This window comes from Stegostoma tigrinum, chromosome 2, assembly GCF_030684315.1.
Source record: "Stegostoma tigrinum isolate sSteTig4 chromosome 2, sSteTig4.hap1, whole genome shotgun sequence".
Taxonomy (NCBI): domain Eukaryota; kingdom Metazoa; phylum Chordata; class Chondrichthyes; order Orectolobiformes; family Stegostomatidae; genus Stegostoma; species Stegostoma tigrinum.
In genome coordinates, this window is record NC_081355.1 from 59,599,297 (window position 1) to 59,625,945 (window position 26,649).

Sequence of the window (26,649 nt, forward strand, 5' to 3'; positions counted from 1 at the left end):
ATTTCATGTAGACAATAAGTTCAAATTGAATTATTTGAATGAAATGACGATTGTGATTTGAGCATATATTTAGACAGATAATCATGCACCTATTTATATAATACTCATCAGGATAAATTTCAGTAGTCAATGGCATGGCCTGTTGTATTCTCTAAACATTTTTTAGATCTGAACGATTATACACCTAATTAATCATCGAAACAGATAGCCGATCAGCATGGTTCCGACATGTAGATTGTAGATCAAATTATCTTTATTGACCATGTTTTGCTGTACTATACTTCTGCTTTTTAATTAGCAATACAGTTACAATTAGCAAAATTGATCTAAACAGGCAGATTTGTTACTTCTCAAGCAAGTGAAATATAGTGGTTTGCAATTTAATTAGATCAAGTTTGGATTTATTGTAAAAACATAATTTTTGGAAAATTGTTCAAGGACTTCTGAATCTACAGAAAATGGCTCAACAATATTTGTTCTAAGTTTGCAAACAAAATTACAAAGTGAAATGGTTATTTAGCTAACATGTTACATGTGTTACTGTGATCTCATCTCATGGGAGCCTATGGTAAAGTGACATTAGTTGTTCCATTAAAGTTCCATTACTGCGCTTTTTGGAAATAAGTTTGGCAGAGGGTTTTCTTTTTGTGCAGAACATCAACCCTGCCACAATTAACATTGTTTCTTCATCTAAGGTGGTACCTTAATTCCTTTGTCTCTTTTCTGATTTTCATAGTGTTTTCTTTTCTTAGGTTCCATGGGATGATATCACGAGAGCAAGCTGATGAGCTACTTGGTGGCATTGAGGGAGCTTACCTCATCAGGGAGAGCCAACGTCAGCCTGGTAGCAACACATTGGCTCTGAGGTACTTGCATGCTCCTGATCTCGATGAACTGAATAAATTATGTTGAACTTTTTTAAAAAAAATGTGACAAGCATTAACCTTGTTTTTAATTTCAGGATTCATTTGTCTAAAATAAGAAAAATAGAAATCTGTTTATATTTCAGACCGTTCTCACTGCTGAGTTGTGATTTTTCAGGAGCCCAACTGTCTTTAGTTTTTGGTGTTTCATTCCCTCTCTTTCAAAGTATCAATCAGGTCACCTTGACTCAGATCTTTAATGCAATAAATCCCAGCAAAAGTACAAGATGACATATAGACAGTATGCAAAAAAAAACCATGTCCTACAATTTAAAATGAATTAAAGAATGTTCAGATCGTTTATAGCTCTAGATTAGACTAGGGCCTTAAATCTTGTTTTGCTTGCATACCTGACTCAAAGGGAGTATAGAAACATGACAGAATTATGGTGTATATCCAATTGTGAGCCACTCTTCGTAGGATAATAATATTAGAATTGTGGACCAGGGAAATAGAACTTTCAAATTTACTCATCTGATGTTGTTATTGCAACTAAGTTTTGTTAGTTCTTGTATTCCACACACCATACTACACATATCCAATAGATCTGGTTTCACTGTGGGCAACCCAATGTCTGACACAAGGAAACAAATTAATAAATGGTTAAATTTCTAAAATACAAATCCCATTATGTAAAATTTAAATTGAATTGAATGAATATGATAATGTATGACATGACATTAGGGCAAAATTATTGTTCAAGTTTCCATTTTATTGTGAAAACCTAACTAGTTTGATAACTTCTACCTAGTCTACCCATGATTCCACCCCACACTGGCCGTACTATCTGCTGAGGTGACCTTGTAAAGTGATCAGTTGTAAGATGCCTGTTGCTAGCAAATTATTTAAAGTATTGAAGAGGCTTGTATTGGGACCATTGACCATGGACTGCCTTGTTTAACAAACTTTGCAGACCTGCATCCAAATTGGCAGACTCCTCCCATTACTGGTCAAGCAATATTTCAACATAGTTTTATGCAACTAACCAGATTCTTCATGACTGTTGTTGCATATGTCCTATTCAAGATACTTAGTAGCAGCAGAGGCTCTGGGTTGACGATAAAGCAACCATGACCTTTGGAATTATACAACTGGAATTTGGGTCTCAAGGAGCCTTGTGTTTCCAGCTAAAAGAAACATCCTACTGACTACCAGCCGGCTAATCAATTCTCACATAACTTACACCAAGTAGTAAGGGAAATTTGTGTTTTTTTTTGACAATATTTATTCGTAGGAAGTGGGTGTCCCAGCCAAGGCTAGAATTTCTTGCCCCATTCCTCATTGAGTACTTCGTCACATACCTGACATCCCTAGTGCCTTGCAGACTGCAGAAGTACTTGGAAAGTCAGAAAGTGAGATAATTGCTGCAGAGTACCAGGCCTCAGGTCTGCTGTTGTATTCACAGTAAGGCTGGTTTCACTTCTGTTTCTGATCAATAGCAACTTGTTGATGGGAGATTTGGTCCTGCCAATGCTGATAAATATGAAAAGAAGAATGTCAGAACCTCTGTTAGAGATAGCCATCATTTGGTGCCGGGGTTGCATAAATCTGATTTGCCACATATGGTACTTAGACTGAAAGTTGTCCCAGTTTTGCTTCATTGAGGATGGACTGTTCCTCAACTGAGATACTGTGAATGGAATTAGAAACTATAAAAATGTTAGAAATGTCTGCTCGTTTGACTTTGGAGAGGAGTGGAAGTAATTAGTGAAGCAATTGAACGTGCTAGAGCCCAGGACACTACGCTGAGGTAGGAGGGCTCTTGTGGTGCAGTGGTCACGTAACTATCTCTGAGACAGGAGGCCCCGGTTCACATCCCACCTGCTCCAGGGGTTTAATAACATCTCTCAACAGTTAGAAATATCTACTGTCAGAAGCTGAGAAGGGTTCTTGTGATGCAGTGGCAATTTCTAAAGTCTGGAACGGGAAGCCCGAGTTCAAGAGGTGTGTAATAACATCTCTGAGCAGTTGATGAGGAAATGGTGATGATGAGAAGCTGTTAGGTAAGAATCGAGCCAGGGAAAAGCTTTCCCCGATTCACATTGATTTCAGTACTGTCTGGTGCCGTGATACCACATTGATCAATTGTTCCTTTGAATTCAAAGGCAGCCCCTCTTGTATCACCATTGGAACTTGCCTCAATTGTCTGTACTTGGGCTAAGGTTATAATGTGGTCTTTGTGAAACTCAACAAAACACCAATGAAGAGTTTACCGGTGATTAAATGTCACTCAGTAGCACTGTCATCACACCTCACACCATTTTTATGTTAAGTAAGTGTAGATTAATGGAGCAATAAATGGGGTCAGATAGAATTTGTACTGGACTGGAAGTACCTGAGCAATTTCCCACATTGTTGAATGTTTGTCAGTTTAGCACATTTTCTGGACCAGCTTGGCTAGAGGCCTGGTTCGCTCTGAAGCAAATGTCTTCAGTACTATTGTCAGGATTTTGTTAGTGCCCATTGCCTTTGATGGATCCAATCTGAACAGCTATTTTTATATTATGGGGAGTGAATTAACTTAGTTGAAGATTGGCATTAGAGGTGGTGAGGACTCCAGAGGGAGACTGACATGAATTATCCACTCCATGTTCTGGCTGAAGGTGTTTACAAGTGTTTCAGACTCATCTTTTACGCACAGAGGATGAGCTCAAGCACTATTGGACTTTTTAAAGTTCGTGGCACCTCCTCCTTCCTTTACTTGTCCTCTCCTGTTCACAGTTGAACTGAAGCACTGTTGATCTTTCATCTGATCATTGTTTATGAGTGCAGTCTGAATGGAAGAGCTCAGTACCCAGCAGAAAGAGCAGCTTGGTTGCACTATTGTGGACAAACTGGACAAGTCCTTGATACTTATCACTTTTCATAAGTTAGTGGCTTTCTGCTTACAAACTTACCTGATGCTGACAGAGCAGGGAATTAATGTACTTAATGATGTAACGTCTTCTGAAAGCAAATTTTTCTTTTCCCCCCCACGGTGAGGGCTTCCATACTCAGGTAATGTGTCTCACTGCCATGATCAATGAAATGGACTGAGAAGAAATATACTAACCCAAAAATGGGCACCCTTGAAACACCATTGTCCCTAAGCAGCCGTAGAATTTTACACCCATACAGTTTGTAACCACATTTGGAAAGGAGGTAAACATAGAAAAGTACAGCACAGTACAGGCCCTTCAGCCCACGATGTTGTGCCATGGAATAATCTTAATCCAAAAATAAAATAACCTAACCTACATTCCCCTCAATTCACTGCTGTCCATGTGCATGTCCAGCAGTCGCTTAAATGTCACTAATGACTCCACTTCCACGACTACCACTGGTAAACTATTCCATGCGCTCTCAACTCTCTGGGTGAAGAACCTCCCTCTGACGTCTCCTCTGTACCTTCCTCCTAACACCTTAAAACTATGACCCCTCGTGGCAGTCAATCCTGCCCTGGGGAAAGATCTCTGGCTATCGACTCTATCCATGCCTCTCATTACCTTGTACACCTCGATCAGGTCACCTCTCTTCCTCCTTCTCTCCAGAGAGAAAAGTCCGAGCTCAGTCAACCTCTCCTCGTAAGACCAGCCCTCCAGTCCGGGCAGCATCCTGGTACCTCCTTTGCACCCTCTCCAAAGCATCCACATCTTTGCTATAATAGGGCGACCAGAACTGGACACAGTATTCCAAGTGTGGTCTCACCAGGGTTTTGTAGAGCTGCAGCATAACCTCGCGGCTCTCAAACTCGATCCCCCTGTTATTGAAAGCCAAAACACCATATGCTTTCTTAACAACTTTATCCACCTGGGTGACAACTTTGAGGGAACTATGCACTTGAACACCAAGATCCCGCTGTTCTTCCACACTGCTGAGAATCCTGCCTTTAATCCTATATTCAGCATTTAAGTTCGACCTTCCAAAATGCATCACTTCGCATTTATCCAGGTTGAACTCCATCTGCCATTTCTCAGCCCAGCTCTGCATTCTTTCAATGTCTCGCTGAAGCCTGCAATAGCCCTCGATACTATCAAAGGCACCTCCAACCTTTGTGTCATCAGCAAACATACTAACCCATCCCTCAACCTCCTCATCCAAGTCATTTATAAAAACTACAAAGAGCAGAGGCCCAAGAACAGAGCCCTGCGGGACACCACTCAGCACTGACGTCCAGGCAGAATACTTAACATCTACAACCAATCTCTGCCTCCTGTCAGACAACCAATTCTGTATCCAGACAGCCAAATCACCCTGTATCCCATACCTCCTGACTTTATGAATGAGCCTGCCCTGGGGAATCTTATCAAATGCCTTGCTGAAGTCCATGTACACCACATCCACTGCTCGACCCTCGTCAACCTGTCTTGTGACTTACTCAAAGAACTCAATAAGATTTGTAAGACATGACCTGCCCCTCAGAAAGCCATGCTGACTCCCTTTAATCACGCTATGCTTTTCCAAATAGTCATAAATCCTATCCCTCAGAATTCTTTCCAAAACATTGCTGACCACAGACGTAAGACTGACTGGTCCGTAATTTACAGGGATTTCCCTATTCCCTCTCTTGAAAAGAGGAACAACATTTGCCTCCCTTCAATCTTCCGGTACAACTCCCGTGGAGAGTGAGGAAGCAAAGATCTTTGCCAGCGGCTTAGCAACCTCCTTTCTTGCTTCCTGGAGCAACCTAGGATAAATCTGGTCTGGCCCTGGGGACTTATCATTCTTAATGTTTGCCAAAATTTCCAGCACATCAACTTCCTCAATCTTGATCTGTTCAAGCCTGTTTTCCTGCTCCTCAAAGTTCTCATTCACAACAAGGTCCCTTTCCTTAGTGAAAACCAAAGCAAAAAACTCATTTAGGGCTTCCCCTATTTGCTCAGATTCCACGCACAAGTTCCCTACGCCATCCCTGATCGGCCCTACCTTCTCCCTGATCATTGTCTTATTCCTCACGTATGAGTAAAATGCCTTCGGGTTCTCCCTAATCCTCCCTGCCAAGCCTTTTTCGTGCCCCCCCCCCCCGGCCCTCCTCAGTCCACTTTTGAGCTCCTTCCGAGCAAGCCTGTAATCCTCTAAAGCTGTGCTAGACCCTTGCTTCCTCCACCTTGCGTACGCTGCCATTTTCTTTTTGACAAGAAGCACCTCTGTACCCGTCATCTAAGGCTCCTTAATCTTACCCCTTCTTACCTGTCTCAGAGGAACAAATTTATACATCATTCGCAACAACTGCTCCTTAAAAGGCCTCCACAAGTCTGCTGTGCCCTTTCTGTGGAACAATTGCTCCCAATCTGTACTTCCCAACTCCTGTCTGATAGTGTCACAGTTTCCTTTACCCCATATAGTCTGATGCACTGTTATGGTATATCATCATATGAGAGGACCAAAGTTGAAAGTGCTTTGAACGCAATCCAGCCAAAGCAGAGTGCACAAGTATAATTACCCACGATCTGCAAACAGGAAGTTGATACCGAATGTATGGTTTAAGCTCAGTAGGGCTTATGGAACAGTGAAAACAGTACGCAAGGAAAAGGGAGATTGCACACAGAAGACAGGGCAATGGAGCTACAGCATAGTCACTGTCTTTGCAAAAGAAATGGGTAAAGGAAGCCTGTTAAAACTTTTCCTTTTCCTCCACTGAGCTCGAAAATTCATTTCCATAAAATAGAAATGATTGTGATAAACTGGGCTTGCATCCTAGAGGCCTGAAAAGAGGATTAAACAAACACATTTTAGACTAAGAACCAATTTGGTGTACAATTAAGATGATGGCAGGACTACAAATGTGTCTCAATAGGGAGAACATCTGTTTAATGATGCGAGTGAGATTGTTTCAGCAAGACGGCTCCATGTACACCAGTAATGCTGTTTATTATTCATTGTTATGGGCACGTAAGAGTAGGAGTAGGCCATTCAGCCCATCTAGCCTGAGCCACATTTAGTAAGATCAAGGCTGATCTGGCTCAGGCCCAACTCCTCTTTCATGCTGTCTCCTCTTAGCCCTCCACTCCCCAATATTTCAAAAATAAAATCTTTCTACCTCCTCTTCAAATACTGTCAGTGAGATAACCTCCTCAGAATTCCAGACATTCAGAACCCTCTGGGAGGAGAATTCGTGTGTCAGTTTTAAAGGAGTGTCACCTTTCTTGTTTCAAGATACCCCCACTAGGAAACAACCTCTCAGTATCTACCCCAACAAGCCCACTCAAAATCTTGTTTCAATAAGACTACCATCATGCCTCTAAACTCCAATGAATAAAAGTCTAACCTGTTTAGCTTGATTTATTTCTTGATAAGTCAACCTTTTCAATCATTCAGCTTACTGAATCTCTTTTAAACTGCCTGAATGCCAATCTAGCCATTTTTTTTAAAGGTAGACACCATTTTGGTTTTCAGTTTAAGATCTTTAGACTAGTTCATGTATGAACATTTCTGTGATTATTGTCAGCTGACTCTTGTCAATTATTCAGCTCCATCCCACACAAAAAATCATGATATTGTTGAATATTAGCATGGTGCTTTAAGGACAAATATTGGAGATTGGTAGGGATATCAAGATATTTTAAATTTATTTTTTGACATTTACCAACTTAAGGTGCATTGAAGCCAATGTATTTTTTAAAATATAGTAAGTATATTCAGAAAATGTGGTGTTTTGCATAATTTGGGATTTGATTTCTACTTATAGAAAGGCCTTTGCAATCATATGGAATAATATAAAGTGACCCTTACAGTACCTTTAGTAAATGCAATAGCCAAGGAACATTGATTATTTTTCATTTTTAATCATATTTTGCTGTGTGTGCTGCATCATTGCGAATGCAAAGGTGTAAATACAGTGTGTTAAGTTTGTAGGTGCAGTTAAAAAAGAAGAAATTGAATTCAGGATGGAAAGAGAAACTAAAATAGAGAGCCACATTTTCCTTGGCCTTGGGAAATCTGATCTACTTTTTCAGCTGACATGCTGCATTCCTGGCACAAGTGTGATTTCACATTTTATCTTAGTCTTTTCATACTGAGGTTCAGTTCACAGTGCAATTTGACAGCTGTGATGGAGTACACAAGTGTGTGTGCTGAGTATAGGCTGGCTAGAAGGCCAATCCTGGTCCTTCAACACATTGTCCCAGTTCCCAATAAGATTTAAGGGCACTCTCCCCGGTTTCCCTCATTGCCATGCCCATTGTGCCTGCCCATTCGACATTGGGTTTCCTATGCTATCTCTTTGGCGCAATGCTACATTCTGTGCCACAATGTCTCATACTCAATGCAATCCTATTTCTATGCCTGCCCCTCTCTCCATGGATCCTCTATCAGCATTTACCCAATGTACGGTCCTCAGATTCCATGTTGTACCAATGGGATAAAATGAGTTTCCCCAACATTCTCTGTGTTTGAGAAGGAGAAAACAGAGTTAACGTTTTGGGTCCGGTGACCCTTCCTCAGAACTGAGGAAGGGCCACCGGACCCAAAACATTAACTCTGTTTTCTCCTTTACAGGTGCTGCCAGACCTGCTGAGCTTTTCCAGCAACTTTGTTTTTGTTCCTGATTTAAAGCATCCGCAGTTCTTTTGGTTTTTATTCTCTGTTAATTTCAGTGTTACTGAAAGTTATTTTATGTTCCTGTAAACACATGCCTTCTTCATATTGGTGACACTGAGATTATGCTATGTGGAAAAATTGTTGTAAATATTGCTAATCCTACTATCTGGTGTCAACAAACCAGAAACCACATGAAAGGGACAATCCATTAGTGCAGTTTAAAGAAGCTGTTGTTTATTTTCAGATGAATTGAACACTTACTGTGCTGAAACCCATTATCACTTGAAACTGTTTAAACAATAGACTGCTCTGTGAGATCAGAATAATAAAAGATTTTTTTATATCAATTTCAAAGAAGAGTGCTTGACACTCAATCAAAGGGAGTAACAAGGGTCACTGAACCCAAAATGTTAACCCTCGTTTCTCTTCACAGAAGTTGCCAGACCTGCTGAGCTTTTCTAGAAACTTCTGTTTTTGTTCCTGATTTACAGCGTCTGCAGTTCTTTCGGCTTTTAATGAAAGGAAATAGATGGTGATCCATTTTTAAAAGTATCGAATCAGTTTTTAAAAATTAATCAGCCAGTTTAAATTGTAGTGGAAACGATGGACGTACAGGCCTATAGGAGATTCTGTAATATTTTGGTACATTCTACACTAAAAAAAGTGCATCAATTCATGTAACAAATTGGCATCGATAATCACTCACCCCCACGTCCCCAAGCCCGGAGATGTAGGCCTAGTCTTCCTTATGTATATCCTGCGATGTTTTCACCCCAGGCCTGGTTCCTCTGTCTGACTGTACACGTGTGGCATGTACCGGACTGTAGCTCATCTGTTCTGTTCTAGGCGTCTCGGGAGATTTTCCTCCTCCTCCCTTTCTTCCAGTGGTAATGCTATCAAGGCTACATCCATCTCGGAATCCGAGGTTTCCTCGGAAGGGGGAGAACCTGTGGGTCTTGATAGACCTTCTGGCTTTTCCAAGAGGCCAGGTATGTTTTGCTCCTGCCCTTTTTGTGAGATAACAGCTTTCAAGTGATCTACATATTTGTTCATGACTGCCTCACCTCCTTGAACTTTGTATGTCATTGGACCTGACCTCTCATTGACCTCGCCTTGCTCTGATACAGGCTGTTTCCATGGTTCTGGCGCCAAATTTTGTCTCCCAAATTAAATTGTCTGTTTGGTTCAGAGGAAGTATGTAGACAGCATTGGCGCTCCAGCTGCCCTTTCACCCCTCTCCTTGCGCCCCCAGGTCTGGAAATATCAGGTTTGACCTGGTGCAGAATCTCAGCAACTCTGCTGGAACTATCCCTGTTGTTGCACGCGGGGTGGTCCTATAATAAAACGGGAGCCGGGACAGTTTAGTATCAATTGACGCTGTAGGCTGCTTCTTTAAGCCTGCCTTTAAAGTTTGGACCACACTTTCCGCCAGACCATTGGACAACGGATGGTATGGAGCTGTCCTTGTGTGCTGAATGCTATTTGACTTTTGGAAATATTCAAATTCCCTGCTGGTAAATTTAAGTCCCATTTATCAGTGACCAGTTGCTCCTGGGAATCCATGTATCATGAACGATGCTTGCAGCTTCTCAGTCGTCATCCCTGAACAAAATTTATGCATGTTCAGCCACTTTGGGTGTTCATAATTCATAAATTTTAAGATTATGTGAATAACAGCAAGCCCTTCAGTTCCTTAAGTCTATTCTGCCGTCAATTAGACTAGAATCATAGAATCCCTACAGTGTGGAAGCAGGTCATTTGGCCCATCGAATCCACACCGAGCCTCTGAAAAGCATCCAGCCCAGACCCCCCAGCAACCCTATCCCCACTATACTATGACTGATTTGATATCGTAATTCTATTTCCCTGGCATGCTTCCAAAACCCTTAAGTATAAATGTCTAACAAAACCTATCAATCTTTAAGTTGAAAATTTTAAATGCCTAGCTGCAACAACTTCTTGGGGGGGTGATATCAAATTTCTAGCGATCTTCATATAAAGAAGTGATTTCTGACACCTTCTCTCAAAACTGAGGTTTGATTTTAAGGCCACACCCTTTTTTATGATACTTTCATATGAAGAAATAATATGTGTAACCTATGAAGTCCTTCAGTTGTGCATCTCATTTAGATTACTCCCTTATCTGCAGTATTCAAGGAAATTGAAGCTGACCCAATGTAACCACTTTTCCTCAGCATTTAATCCTTTTATGCATGGTAACATTCAGGTGAATCTATGTTGCACCTCTCAAAGACCAGTATATCCTTCCTGAAGAACCATACCTGAACTGAATGCAATAAACTACATAGGGGTCTGACCAAATTCTTCACAGCTGTAGCATAACTTTCATCCTTTTGTGTTATATTCTGTTGAAGTAAAGCCTGGCACTACAGTAACCTTTTAAATTGTTTCTATATCTGTCCAGAAGTCAAAAATTAAAAAAAAGTCTGGGCTGAAATTAACAGTTTTACTGAAATATACCAAAACCAGTCAGGTATGAAGAAACCCTGACACAATATGCACCGCTTCAGTGCAGTTGATATACTAATCAATTGCTCGGTGTTTATAAATGCAAGTTTCATGCTATTAATGTTACTGCCTCATTAATTCTCCTTCCTTACCATTTCGACTTCAGGTTTGCAATTTTAACTAGCTTTTCCTTCAGGAGCATTATCCTTGATATTTTATATTATCCCTCAGCAGCAAGCTTTTATGACCAATTGTTCCATTATCCTTATCTCACACCTGTCAGTTCTAAAACTAATCTACCTTCAAATAACATACCTTCATGATATGTTATTTGACTAGTACTCCTAGGGCCAAGACTGATGGTCTGGGTGGCTGCAGGATTGGCCCTGAAAGTCCTTGAACATGGACTAAAGATTCCGTAAGATCTCATGACTTCAGGTCAAATGTCGACAAGTAATTCATAGCCTTTTCTTTATTATCATGTTTTCCCTCTTTCAATCACTGAAACAATTGTGGGAGATGTTGACGGCATACAATATACTCTGGATATGAGCTGTAGTGTTCGTTTATTTTTATTCATTTAGGGAATGTCGACTTCACTGGCTTAGCCCGCGTTTATTATCCATCGGTATTTGCCCTCAAGATGGTGATGAACTGCCTAAGAAGCCTCGGTGAATTTCTGCAGCGCATCATGTGAATTGTACTCACTGGAGGGAGTTGTACTCATCCAGGCAAATGGGGAGAATTCTGTTACTCTGATTTGTTTTTTTCAGACGGGAACTGAATTACTCCTACAGGATTCCTAGCCCCTAACCTGCTTTTACAGCTGTGGTATTGATGTGGCTAGTCTGGTACAGTTTCTAGTGAAAGGTAACCTCCAGGATATTGGTAGTTAGGGATTCAGCAATTCTAATGCATTGAATATTGAGGGATGACAATTAGAATCTTTCTTGTTGGAGATGATCATTGCCCAGCACTTGTGTGGCATGAATTTTACTTATCAATCCAATCTTGCTGAATTTGGGCTTATTTGCATTCGATATGTTTGTATTTGTGGAATCACACATGGTACTGAAAATTAAGCATCCCCATTTACGACCTTATGATGGAAGGAAGGTTATTGAAGCAGCTGAAAATGGTTGGGCATAGGACCACTACCCTGAGGAACTTCTGCAGTGATGAGCTTGGGCTGAGATGACTGACCTCCAATATTGACAGTCATTTATTTTGTATCATGTATGACTTCAATCAGCAGAGAGATTTTCACTGATTCACGTTCACTCCAGTTGCACAAGGTCTTCTAATCCCATGCCTGATCAAATGTGACCTTGATAACAATGGCAATCAGTTTCAAATCGTCTCTAGAATACAGTTCTTTTCTGCATTTTTGTGTCTAAGTTGCAGTGACGTCAGGAGTTATCCAAGCAAATCCTGAGCAAATCCAAACTGAGCATCAGTGATCAGATTATTGCCAAGCAAGTTCTGCTTGATACTACTATTTAGGCCCCATTCCGTCACTTTACTGATAACTAGAAGTAGACTGATAGGTGATAATTGGCCAGTTTACATTTGTTCTGCTTTTATATAGGACATACCTGGGCAGTTTTCACACTGTCAGTTAGATGCCAGTGTTGTAATCATACGGGAACTACTTATCTGGGGGTTTAGATAACGAAGTGTGGAGCTGAAGGGACACAACAGGCCAGGCAGCATCAGAGGAGGAGGAAAGTTGACGTTTTGCGTGGGGACTGTCCTTTAGAAATGCGGGAGGGGGAAGGGAGCTCAAATAAATAGAGAGGAGGAGTGGGGCTGGGGCCAGGGAAGGTAGGTGGGACGGTGATAGGTGAGTGCAGGTAGGCCGTGGTGGGGATTGGTCAATGAAGTCGGAGGGGCAGATAGGTGAGAGAGAAGATGGACAGGTTGTGTCAGGTAAAGGGGGTGGGGATGAGAGGGAGGGTTAGACATGGGATGAAGCCAGGAGTGGGGAGATTTTGAATGTGCTAAAATTCACATTAAGACCATTGGGCTGTAGGCTCCCGAGGTGGAATTTGAGGTGCTGCTCTTCCAGTTTGTGAGTGGCATCATTGTGACACTGGAGGAAGCCCAGGATAGACACATCACCTAGGGAGTGGGAGGGGGAGTTAAAATGTTTCGTAACAGGAAGGTATTATTGTTTGTCATGTAAAGAGCGCAGATGTTCTATAAAACTGTCTGCCAGTCTCCTTGGCCTCACCGATGCAGAGGGGGCCACTTTGGGAGCAGCAGGTGCAATAAACCAAGTTGACGGATGTGCAGGTGACCCCATGTCTGATGTGGAAGGTTTGTTTTGTGCTTTGAGTAGAGGTGAGGGGGGAGGTGTAGGGGCAGATGTAGCACTTCCTGCGGTTGCAGGGAAAGATGCCGAGGGTGGTGGGGCTAGTGGGGAGTGTGGTGCAGATGAGGGATTCATGGAGAGTATGGCCCCTATGAAAGGCAGATTGGGGTGGGGAGGGAAATATCCCTTTTGTTGTGGGGTCGGATTGTAGGTGGCGGAAGTGGCAGAGAATGATACGCTGGATACGGAGTTGGTGCCTCTGTCTCTTTTCATCTGGAGGTTTGGCAAATTTTGGAATGCAAGTCTTCAGTAATATTATCAGGGTCCATAGCCTTTGCAGTACCCAATGTCTTCATTTGTTTCTTAATATTGCATGGAGTTAATTGAATTGGCTGAAGTGTAGAATCTCTGTTGCTGGAGATCCCGGAGGAGGATGGGATGTATCACTTCTCATTGCAGATTGTGGAACATAATTTAGCCTTGTCATTGGCACGGATGTGCCAAACTCAGACACTATTAAGAATAGGGATATCTATGGTGCATTGTCCTCCTGCCTGTTATTTAATTGCCCACCATTCTTCATGACTGGATGTGGCAGGAACTTACAGATGTTTTTTTTTTAAAGCTATGGGATTACTTCAGTCTGTTGATTGCATGTTGTTTATGCTGTGTGACACACTGTTGTAGCTTCATCAGGCTGATGCCGTATTTTTAGGACCATTTTGTGCTGTTCCTGGCGTGTCTTCTGCACTGTTCATTGAACATTGGTCTCGTGATTTGATGGTTATGTGGAGTGGGGTATTTGCTGGGGCATGGGGTTGCATTTGAATTCTGTTCTGCTGCAGCTGAAGCCCCACAGTTCCACATGGATGAGCTTAAATGGCTAGATATATTCAAAATCTGCACAGTGGTACATAGAGTTTCTCTGGGAATGACCAACATGGACTAATGACCCCATCAAGTTCCATGCCATCAGATGAAAAATGAGCATATCAACCTCTGTAATATCTATTGTGCACAGTTTTCATGAAGACCAAGTCGTATCATGACATTGAGGTTATCCTCCATGTTGTTGTGTGGGACTACCACTGTGCTGTCACCTTTTCTGAATGTGCCTAGGGATAGTAATGATAGTGTCTTGTACATAAGGTGCATCTCGGTGAGTGTGACTATGTCAGGCTGTTGGTTGAAAGGTCTCTGTGACAGCTGTCCAAATTTTAGTACTGGCCCCAACTGCTAGTAAGGAGGACTTTTCAAGGATGATAACACTGATTACTGTTCTTTCTGGTGCCTTGGTCAAAGCTGTGTGGTCTGAACTATATTTCTGTCTTTTTAGTCCACCTGAATGTCTTGGTTGTCCATTTCAGAGAGCAGAGTCAACCACATTGTTGTGAGTCTGGAGTCACATATAGGCTAGACCAGATAAAGATAGCAGATTTTCCTTCTATAAAGGACATTAGAAAAGGAGATGTATTTTTAGGCTGTCAACAATGGTTTCATGGCATCATTAGACTTTTAATTCCAGACTTTTAAAGATGAGTTCAAATTCAGTCATGGTTTCTAATCCTTGTTTCCAGAGCTTTATATGAATCTTTGGCTTGCTAGTCCAGTGACAATGCTAAGCACCACCCGCTCAGCCCCCGCATCAAGTGGTCTTTCCTAATATTGACTTTGAGCCATGAAAGGCCTAGTTGTTGAGAGCTAGTTTTGTGTTAGGCAATAAGAGAACCAATTTGAGGACATCATCCTGCTGTAGATTCACTGGTTCATGGAAGCATTGGTAGGAATGTGCAACCCAGTACATTTGAGACCTGTTCTACTTTCAAAGTGTAAACTATTGGACTAGAGTGCTAAATGGGATTGCTTAAGTGATCATCTGGCAGCTCATATGGTGGTGTGGGCTATTAATGGTGGCAGTATTATATATGATCATAATCTGAACCGTTTTGGTCCATCATATTCCTCACACCTGTCAGCATGAAGCTTATTGACTTACTCTAGTCCTATGAGGGTACAAAAAGAGCATGCTTGGAGCAGCACTTAACATGTTTGAATATGAACTGTTAACCTAGTGAAGATTCAATATAGCATTAGAGCCTATTAAAGAGAAATGCAGCTTGATGTAGATGGAGATCTGTAATCTCAATGACTAATAGAACAAGTGTAGCCTTTCATGTGCAGTCATGTATAAGCATTTAACCAGGAGAGTTAACAAAAGTCCTCTTCCACATATATAAAACCAGATAAAACTGAGGCATTTGCAATCATCTTTATGCAGACGTATGGCATTTTTGATCATTCTCAGTCACCTTCTTAAATCCCTATGTTTGTTGATATCGGTGTAAAATAAACTTGGTCACCTCCATGTCAAGAAACAGCAAAATCCATCTGCCCTGTCAGAATTATTTCAATATTTGAAAGCCTGTAGTCATCAGAAAATATTGGAAGAAGTTGCCAAAAAGTGTTATTTTCCTGCTTTTCCTCAGCAATAACCAGCTGCCTCATGCTTGTTTTGGGCTCCAACATCATCAGAACCTCGGACCAGATGTTACATGAGCTGAATTCTTATGGTGAATCTAGAAAGTTGTTCTTGACATTATAACTGTATCTTTTTGGACGTGGTGCCAAGGAATTCTGGTGAAACCCAGGATAGTAGGAAATGGAGGAAATTCATCACCGGCTGGAGTCATACCTGTCACAAGAAAGTTGGTTGTGATTTTTGGAGGCCAATCAATTAAACTGCAATGTGTCACTATAGGACTTCCTCAGTGTAATATCTCCATGAATGACATTCCCTCCATGATGAGGTCAGTTTGGGATTGTTTCCTGATGATTTCACAATGGTTAATAAAACCATTGTTTGTGAAACCAGTCAGTGGACTGGTCCATGTTCAAGAACTCAGTGACCAACCTAAGTGAGTGTGCCAGTTTTGCCACAGACTTCATCAGTAAGTCTGTAGAGGACTGTGTGCTAAAGAAGTTAATCTGAGTGTCACCCAACCTAAACCATGGATGAACCGGAAGATCCACTCCCAACTGAAGTCCAGGTCTGAGATGCTTAAGTCGGGTGACCCTGACCTTTGCAGAAAATCTAGATACAAATTTTGCAAAGCCTTCAGGGACACCATGGGACAGTATCAAACTAGAGTCCCAGACTAACTGCACAAACACACATTGACTATGGCAAGGCTTACATGATATAATGGGTTACAAAGCAAAGTCAAGTGGAATTGCTGACAACAATGCGACCCTCCTCATTGAGCTGAATGTATTCTTTGTTCATTTTGAACAGAAGGTCAGTGAAATGATATAACTTGCCCCGACCGTCTTGGCTGCACCTGTATCACAGTCACTGCACAGGCCTCTGATCAGCCGCCTTGAGAGTGAACCCACAGTAAGTGACTGGCTGGGATGGAGACCCAGACTGTGCACTCAGATCCTGTGCAAATCAGCTGGTGGGAGGTTTGCAGACATAGATCAGAGAATCATATAATCCCTACAGTGTGGAAACAGGACCTTCGGCCCAGCCCAGCCAATCCACGGCAACCCTCGGAGCATCCCACCCAGATCCATCCCCAATAACCTATCTAATCTACACATCCCTGAACACTAGGGACAATTCAGCATGGCCAATCCACCTAACCTACACATTTTTAAAATGTGGGAGGAAACCAGAGAGGAAACGCACGCTGATGCGGCAAGAATATGCACACTCCACACAGACAGTCGCCCGAGTGTGGATTCGAACCCACGTCCGCTCTCCATGCTATGATGTGAGGTTCTCACCTGCCTCAAGAAGACAAATATCATCCTGGTGTCAAAAATCAATCAAACGACCACCCAGTAGCTGTGATGGCCATTGAATGAAGTGTTTTGAGAGGTTAGTAATGGCATACATCAACTCCAACCCCTCAGGTTGCCTTGATCCCCTGCATTGTGCCTACCATGGCAGTAGATCCACAGCAGATGCCATCTCCCTGGCCCTACACTTATCTCTGGAACATCTGGATAAGAAGGAAATCTACAGCAAACTCCTATTTATTGACCCTCGCTCTGCCCTCAGCACCATGATTCCAACCAAATGTATCTCCAAACTCCAAGACCTAGGACTGTGCTCCTCCCGCTCCCTCCTCCCCCTCTCCCCCTCCTCCCCGTCCCCCACCTCTCCCCGTCCCCCACCTCTCCCCGTCCCCCACCTCTCCCCGTCCCCCACCTCTCCCCGTCCCCCACCTCTCCCCGTCCCCCACCTCTCCCCGTCCCCCACCTCTCCCCGTCCCCCACCTCTCCCCGTCCCCCACCTCTCCCCGTCCCCCACCTCTCCCCGTCCCCCACCTCTCCCCGTCCCCCACCTCTCCCCGTCCCCCACCTCTCCCCGTCCCCCACCTCTCCCCGTCCCCCACCTCTCCCCGTCCCCCACCTCTCCCCGTCCCCCACCTCTCCCCGTCCCCCACCTCTCCCCCTCCCCCACCTCTCCCCCTCCCCCACCTCTCCCCCTCCCCCACCTCTCCCCCTTCCCCCACCTCTCCCCCTCCCCCACCTCTCCCTCTCCCCCTCCCCTCCCTCTCCCCCTCCCCCTCCCCTCCCTCTCCCCCTCCCTCTCTCTGCAACTGGATCCTGACTTCCTGAAAATCAGACCACAAACAATGAGGATTGGCAACAGCACCACCTCCACGATAATCCTCAAGACCAGTGCCCTGTAAGGCTGCGTACTCAGCTCCTTATACATTCACAACGGTGTCACCAAATACAGCTGTAACTCCATTTACAAATTTGCAAATGACACCTCTAGTGGGTCGGATCTCAAACAACGACATGACAGAGTACAGGAAGGAGATAGAGAGCTTAGTGGCCAGATATAAAGACAACAATGTCTACCTCAGTGTCTGCAAAATGAAGGAACTGGTGATTGACTTAAGGAAATGGAGTGGAGGACGCAACGCTGTCTACATCAGCAGTGCTGTGGTGCAGGTAGTCCAGAGCTTCAAATTCCTAGGCGTAAGTATCATCAATAACCGAGCCTGATCCATCTATGTCAATGCTACAGTCAAAGCACACAAACATATCTATTTCCTCCGAAGAGCAAAGGAAATTGGGCATGTCCACAATGACTTACCAATTTTTATAGATGCAGCATAGAAGGCATTCTATCCAGATGCATTGCAGCTTGGTGTTGCAACTGCAGTGCCCAACACTGCAAGAAATTAGAGTAGTGAACACCACTCATTGCATTCCAAAAACCAGCCTTCCTCCACTGATTCCTTCTACACTTCCACAGCTTCGGGAAAGCAGCCAACATAATCAAAGACCCTTCCCTCCCTGGTTATACTCTCTTCCACCCTCATTCAACAGACAGAAGATACAAAAGTTTGAAAACATGTACCAACAGATTCAAGAACTTCTTCCCTACTGTTATTAGAATTACGAATGAACCTCTCATTTCGAATTGATCTTCTCTGTAGCTGCAACACTATTCTGCATTCTGTTGTATTACTCTGATGTACTTAAGTTAAATATGATTTGTCTGGTCAGCATGCAAAACAATACTTTTCTCCGTATCTCAGTACATATGACAAAATAAACCAAATCAAAGTTTATTCCACTCCACTCATTATTTCTTAGGCAATGAAGTAATCCATTCCTGCATGCTTATGTGTGGTGGGAAAGTTAGGTGTCAATAAAGCATAAGGCATGACTATCTCCAAGGAAAGTCTTAATATCTGCCCATTGACATTCAATGTCAATGCCCTAGCTAAATCCCCCACATTTTGGAACAAAAACAGAATACTTGTATTCTATGATAACAAAGTGTGGAGCTGGATGAACACAGCAGGCCAAGCAGCATCTGAAGAGCACAAAAGCTAACGTTTCGGGCCTAGACCCTTCATCAGAAAAAGATGAAGGATCTAGGCCCAAAAAGTCAGCTTTTGTGCTCCTAAGATGCTGCTTGGCCTGCTGTGTTCATCCAGCTCCACACTTTGTTATCTCGGATTATCCAGCATCTGCAGTTCCCATCATCTCTGAGACTTGTATTCTGTTGTGGTTCTCATGATCGCTGAACATCTTGAAGTATTTCACAGCCAACAAATTACTTTTTGTAGAAAATACAACAATCATTTTAGCACACGGCAAACTCCAACAGCAATGTGATAATAACTGAATAATTTAGTTCTGTGATGTTGAGGGATAAGTTTAGGTCATGAAATTGGGGATAAATCCATTGCTCTTTTTTAAAAAAATGCTGCCATGCAATCTTTTACATTACCACAGCAGGCTTCATTCTAACATCTAGTTTGAAAAAGCACCCTCAGCAGCACACTAATCCCTCAGTATGACACTGGAGTATGACCCTTGGTATTAGTGGAATGGGACAAGAAACCAGACCCTTGTTTTACAAACATGAAATTTATAATTGATGTTTTTGGGCATTCTTAAGATTTAAGCTAAAATATAGGGCGGCACTGTGGCTCGGTGTTTAGCGCTGCAGCCTCATAACACCAGGGACCCGGGTTTGATTCCAGCCTCGAGTAACTATCTCTGTGGAGTTTGCACATTTTCCCTGTGTCTGCGTGGGATTCCTCCCGGGTGCTCCGGCTTCCTCCCACAGTCCAAAGATGTGTAGGCTAGGTGGACTGGCCATGCTAAATTGCCTGTAGTGTTCAGGGGGGTGTGTGTTATAGGGGGATGGGTCTGGGTGGGATGCTTTAAGGGGCAGTGTGGACTTATTGGGCCGAAGGGCTTGTTTCCACACTGTAGGGAATCTAAATCTAATATAGTAGTGAAGTGTGCTATGTGAATCAGCTCTGAATCCTGCTTGTGACAATAAGCCTGATTGGCTGGTTTGTTATGGTTTTAATGAAGCCCAGATTGATTTACTCTGAAGAAAGTGCAAGATTGCTGGGGAAAAAAAAATGGTAAAGCTTTAGTCTCATACTCCTCAGGACATTCACAAGAATACCAACATAATGGGGATCGACATTTTAAAAATTATTCTGTATGAGAAAGTCGAGTTGATTGTTTTTCAAGTAGACTCTGGTAGAGATATGGCCATGGATGATTTACCAGGTTTCTGGTGATTGAGCATTAATTGCCAAGCTTTGTTTAAATTTAAACCAGGAAGTTGACTCCATTTATACACACGTTTATATATGTTTTGTAATTAATGAGTGTATATGATTTTGGTTTGTATTTCTTCATTGATCTAATTTTTATTTTATACTTCAGTTTATTGAAATATGTTTTTGCAAGATAAAACATTTTTTACTTAACAACCCCCCCATCTCCCCAATAAAAAGTTTGTAATATTTTGTAAATTCCTCATGTTATGTTTCTCAAACATATTATTTGCATCATGTTCACCTAATTTTCTATTTGTAGCTGTATTTTACTTGAATTATGCTCTAACTTAATTTAGTTGCTGGGGACACTGCTTGTAACTATTATCGTTTTGTTTTCTTTGTAGGTTTGGATATCAGACCTTAAACTATAGGTTGTTCTATGATGGAAAGCATTTTGTTGGTGAGAAGCGTTTTGAGTCGATTCATGATTTAGTGACTGATGGTTTGATAACACTGTACATAGAAACTAAAGCATCTGAGTATATTTCAAAGATGACTACAAATCCCATCTATGAGCACATAGGATATGCCACGCTGTTGAGAGAACAAACTTCAAAAAGACTGAATAAAGCAAGGCATGACAGTAGGAAGATGTCCTTGGTGAATGATGAGAACAGTTCAGTTGAAAAGGTAAGAATTTCCATTTTTTTTTGTTGCTATGGCAATGGTTATTTCATTGTGTTATTTTTACAGTTTCATGGTTTCTCCATTCTGTTACTTATGCCCTGCTTTATGTCATTAACGTCATATGTTTTGAATTTCATGGGGTAATATTCTGTGATTGCTTTACAAATACCTCATCTATATTACAAAACAAGATGCATTTGCAACATTATATCAATTAGGTTGTTATGTTACCTGTGCTGCACTGCTCAATCTTCACTTTATTTATTGGGAATGTCAGTTTAAGGGTCACGTTAAACATTTGCTAATAGTGAATAAATCATGCATGAAATAACACTTTGTAGTTGTCTGACACTGATATATATGTGGTTGAAAGTGAGACAGAAAATCACCTCAAACTCTGTCATGGAGGTGCCAGATACCGAGACAATTTTTTGATCAATCATGGTTATACTTCTTTTGAAAACATTTTCAAAGATTTATGATCCACTGAATGAAGAAATTTTCCTCCATCTCAGTCCTAATAATGAGCATCCTCTCTTGAAACACTGCCGTGCATTCTAGATTCCTTAGCCAGGAGAAACTATCTCGATGTCTGTTCTGTCAAGCCCTTTCAGGAGCTTGTATGTTTCATGTTGATCATGTCTAATTCGATAAACTCCAGAGAAGAACAGACTCACTTTACTGAGCCTCTAAAACCAGGAAACAATCTAATGAATTTTATTTTTGTTGCCTCCAAGCTGCATAGAAAGTCAATATTATAGAATTTCACTGCATGCCGTTACTTTTACCTTACTTCCAGTTATAATAGATGGTATTTGGTACATTGGAAAAATGCAGGACTCGGTTGGTTCATCTGCTTCCTAATTGTTCTAAGAGAACATATTTTCATTACTGTTTAACTGTGTGCAAAATATAATTCCAGTTCTGTAGCAAGTCTAAATAGCCATCATCAGAAATTTGCTCACCTGAAACAAAGTCAGATTTGTTAAAAATTAACTGAGCAGTTAACTGAGGACTAATGCATTCAGAAGTCTATGTACGCCAGATAAATTATCCTCATCAGTCGTCTCTCTCATCTCATCAAAAAAATTTGAACAATTTAATAAAACATGATTTTCCATTTAGCAAGTCAATGCTGTTTTCCTTCAATTACTCTGTTTTTGCCTAAGCAACTACTGATTTTGTCCCAAATCATTGTTTCTAAAAGCTACCCCACTACCAAGTTTGACTGGGTTGTAGATGTTGGACTTATCTTTGCATTCCTTTTTGAACAAAGGGTTGATATTGTCATTCTCACATACTCTGGTACTACCCTTATATCAAAAGAGGGTCAGAAAATTCTGGCCAGAATGTCTAAGTTTCCACCTTCAAGTTTCTCACTAATTCTTGAGTACATTTCACCTGGTCCTGGTGTCTTATAAACTTTAAATAGTCATCGTGTCCAATACCACCTCCTTAGCAAGATTAAGCCAATCAAGTCAGTACTACAGAACCCTTTCTTCCACAATAGCCTCGGTAGCACTGTCTCCCTTGGTAAAGATACATGTGATGTATTAATTTTTTACGTCACCAATCCTGCTGCATCTAAAACAACAGTTTATTTTCCTCCTTTTCACATGCCATTTTCTTAGAATGTGTTCAGCAAATCAAACTATTCAATAAACTGTTAGTAGCACTAGATTAACCTTCCTTGCACCTTGTCTCTTGATAACTTTATAAGCCATGTTGGTCAATTACAGTATTGAAAATTAAGAAAGAGTTCAAGGTTTGCAAAAGTCTTTGTTTAAAAACATGCTTCATGTCTTCAATGTAAAGGGCTAGTTCTAACTTTAAAACTGTGCCCCTTGATCTGAGTTTCCTCATCAAAGGAAATAACTTTATTTAACCCATTAAATCTCTATTTATGCATCTGAGCTATTCAGAATCAAGGGAATACAAAGCAAGTGTATGTAACCATCCTTGTAATGTAACCCTTAAGCCAAATCTGCACAATACTCCTCCTTAAGGCACATAACTCCAGCCTTCTGACCAAGACTATCTGTAACCAGCGTTATACTCGGAGCACCAATCCAAATACAAAGATGTTTATTCTGGATCTGGATAAATTTCCTGTGTTTTGATAGAAACCACTGTATATTGTCAGTATTGCTCTGCAGGCCTGTTTCACCATTCTTGGTCATGGTTGTTCATTTATCTTAATGCCATTTTTGCATGCTATCCCCATATGCCTCACTGTCATTAATATGTAGAATTCCTTTGATCTCTAACTTGAACGTATTCAGGTTTTACCACATCCCTCTGTGATACTCACTCCAAAGATACCCAATGTGTGAGTGACCAAATTCCTCCTTATTTCCAGTTTTAAATGGCTTGTCCCTTGTTCTGAGACTCTTTTGTCTCGTTGTATTCCACTCCAACCCCAGACATGTGAAACATCCTTTCTGCATTGCCATATCGAACAGTTTAAGCATTTGCAATCTTCAACTAATTACCTTTGTTTCTCAAAAGTTCAGAGAATACACACCCTGTTTCCTCAATCTCTCTTAATAGGACAATCCTGCTAGCGTAGTAATTAGTTCCCTGCACTATTTCTATGGGAAATAAATTCCTTCCATGAAAGTGGACCAGAACTACACAGAACACTCCTGGTATAGTTTCAACACTGTTACATATAATTGAAGCAAGGCATCTTTACTCCTAAAATCAAATCCCCTTACAATGAAGGGCTTAGGTTTAAACGATGATGAACAAATCCAGCAAGGTCCTTTTGAACAGCAACATTTGGCAATTCCTCACTATATAAAAAGTAGTCAGCACCCCATTCCTCCCGTTAAACTGGATAACTTCACACATCTGTATTATGTTACATCTTCCATGTTCTTGTTTCTTTGCTCATAATGCATAACAACTTAACTCATTTTGAATCATGAACAAATTTGGAAATCCTACTTTTGGTTCCCTTATCCAAATCATGGATTTATGTTGCGAATAGTTGGGATGGAGGTATTTATCTTTATGGACCCCATTACTCGTGCCTGCCAACCTAAGAATTGCTTGTTTATTCATATGGCCTGTTTTCTGTTGTAGTGCTAAACAGAGGAGTAGGGCTAATTAGGGACCATAGAGGGGACATAGAAGCGTTGAGCACTAAAGGAATCAAGGAGGTTGACATTCTCCAGACCATGGAGACAGATACTTTGTCACTAGAAATGCTTAAAATTGTTAAGGAAGAAGTATTGGGTAGACTATGGAAATGGACAATGGAAAAAGGTGGGTTGATTTAACAGGATAAGCATGGATATCTAAAGGGGAAATTAAATTTAACTCGGCGTTTTTTGAAGAGGTAACAGGGTCAATGAAAGCAATACTTTTGATGAGTTGTACATCCAGTATTTGATACAATGCCACATAATAGACTTGTGTGAAAAGCTATAGTTCGTGGAATAAAAGGGACAGTGATAAGGTGGACAAAAATTTGGCCAAGCTATAAGAAACAGTTGTGGTCAATGGATATTTTTCAAGTTGGAGGAAGGTTTGTGGAGAGGCTCCCCTGTGGTTTGCTATTGGGACTCTTGTTATTGCTGATATGTACATTAATAATCTAACTCCTGGTGTGCAGGAGACAATTTCATAATTTGTCAATGGTACAAAACTTGAAAACTATATAAACTGAGGAAACAGTGTATAATCTGTAAAGCTCATAGATAGTTTGGTTGAGGGGTGGGTGAAGTTCAGTGCATAGAAGTGTGAGGTGATGTATTTTAGTAGGAAGAACATGGAAGGTGTTATAAAATAAGGGATAGAATTCCAACGAGAACAGAGGAGTGCAGGGATTGGACTCTGTATCTGCGTAGAACATTATGTGGCAAGACAAGTGTGTAGACAGCAGTTAATGAAGCATACTATATCCTCGACTTTACTGGGAGCAGAAAGTACAGATAGCAGTCCAGAACCTGTAGAATTTTTAAGGATGGCCAGCAATGTATCCTTTATCTGTACAGTATCATGTTTGAACTCTGAGGTGTTCTTCTTTAAGTCTCGAAGATTTGTGAACTTTCATTCCCTCTCATTTCTCCAATACTGCTTTTCGAGTAAGGTGAGAGGGAAATGATTTAAAAGGAACCTGAGGAGAAATTTTTTCATGCAGCGAATAGTGCGTGTATGGAATAAACTGTCAGAGGAAGTGGTAGAGGGAGGTACAGTTACAACATTTAAAAGACATTTGGACAGGTACGTGAATAGGAAAGGTTTGGAGGAATATCTGTCAAAGGCAGGCAAATGGGACTATTCATCTTAGGATCACTGGTTAGCATGAACAAATTGGACCAAATGGTCTGTTCCATGCTGCATGATTCTAACTGAAACTAATTTCAATATTGCTTAAAAAAAAGGGGACACATTTAGTTGGAAGTTTTCGTGATGCACTCATCTGGTTATTTTGCCAGAATACCAAATCATAAGAACATAAGATCTAGGAGCTGGAATAGCCCATTTGCCCCTTCGAGCCTGCCCCACCATTTAATAAGATCATGGCTGATCTTTTTGAGACTCAGCTCCACTTACTCGCCCACTCACCATAATCTTTAATTTCTTCACTGTTCAAAAATTTATCTAGCCTTGCCTTGAACACAATCAGCAAGGGAGCTTCAACCACTTCACTGGGCAGGGAATTCCACAGATTCACAGCTCTTTCGGTGAAGAAGTTTCTCCTGACCTCAGTCCTACATCTGCTTCCCTTTGTTTTGAGGTGAAGCCCTCTAGTCATAGATTCACCTGCTCATGGAAACAACCTCCCCGCCTCCACTTATTCTATTCCCTTCATAATTTTGTATGTTTCTGTAAGATCTTCCCTCATTCTTCTGAATTCCAATGAGTATAATCCCAGTCTATTCAGTATGTCTTTGTAATCCAACCCTCTCAACTCTGGAATCAACCGAGTGAATCTCCTCTGCACCCCTTCCAGTGCTAATATATCTCTTCTCGAGTCAGGATACCAAAACTGCACACAGTACTCCAGGTGTGGCCTCACCAGGACCCTATACAGCTGCAGCATAGCCTCCCCTGTTTTTAAACTCCATCCCTCTAGCAGTGACAGACAAAATTTCATTTGCCTTTTTAATTACCTGCTGTACCTGCAATCTTGCTTTTAGCGATTCATGCACAAGGACACCCAAGTCTCTCTGCACAGCAACGTGCTTCAATTTTTTACCATTTAAAACATAGTCCATTTTGCTGTTATTCCTAACCAGAATAGATGACCTCACACTTATTAACATTGTACTCCATCTGCCAGACCTTTGCTTACGCACTTAGACTATCTATATCCCTCTGCAGACCTTCAGTGTCTTCTGCACACTTTACTCTACCACTCACCTTGCTGTCATCTGCAAATTTTGACACACCACAGTTAGTCCAAATCATCTATGTGAAGTGTAAACAATTGCGGTCCCAACACTGATCCCTGAGTCATGCCACTAGACACTAACTGCCAACCAGATAAAAAACACCCATTTACCCCTCCTCTTTGCTTTCTACTAGTCAACCAATCCTCTATTCATGCCAATACATTACCTATAATACCATAATATCTTATGTAGCAGCCTTTGGTGTGGCACCTTGTCAAATGCCTTCTGGAAATCCAGATAAACTTAAACTACATCCAGCGGTTCCCCATTGTCCACCA

At 41.5% G+C, this 26,649-nt stretch overlaps 1 protein-coding gene across 1 annotated transcript in view; it reads left to right on the forward strand.

The window, feature by feature from the left end:
* chn2 (chimerin 2) overlaps positions 1-26,649 on the forward strand; it is a 347,736-nt gene that overhangs the window by 204,058 nt on the left and 117,029 nt on the right. The window contains exons 5-6 of the mRNA XM_048521130.2: positions 753-866; positions 20,684-20,969. Coding sequence (XP_048377087.1) covers positions 753-866; positions 20,684-20,969 — 400 coding nt within the window. The remainder of the gene's footprint in view (positions 1-752; positions 867-20,683; positions 20,970-26,649) is intronic.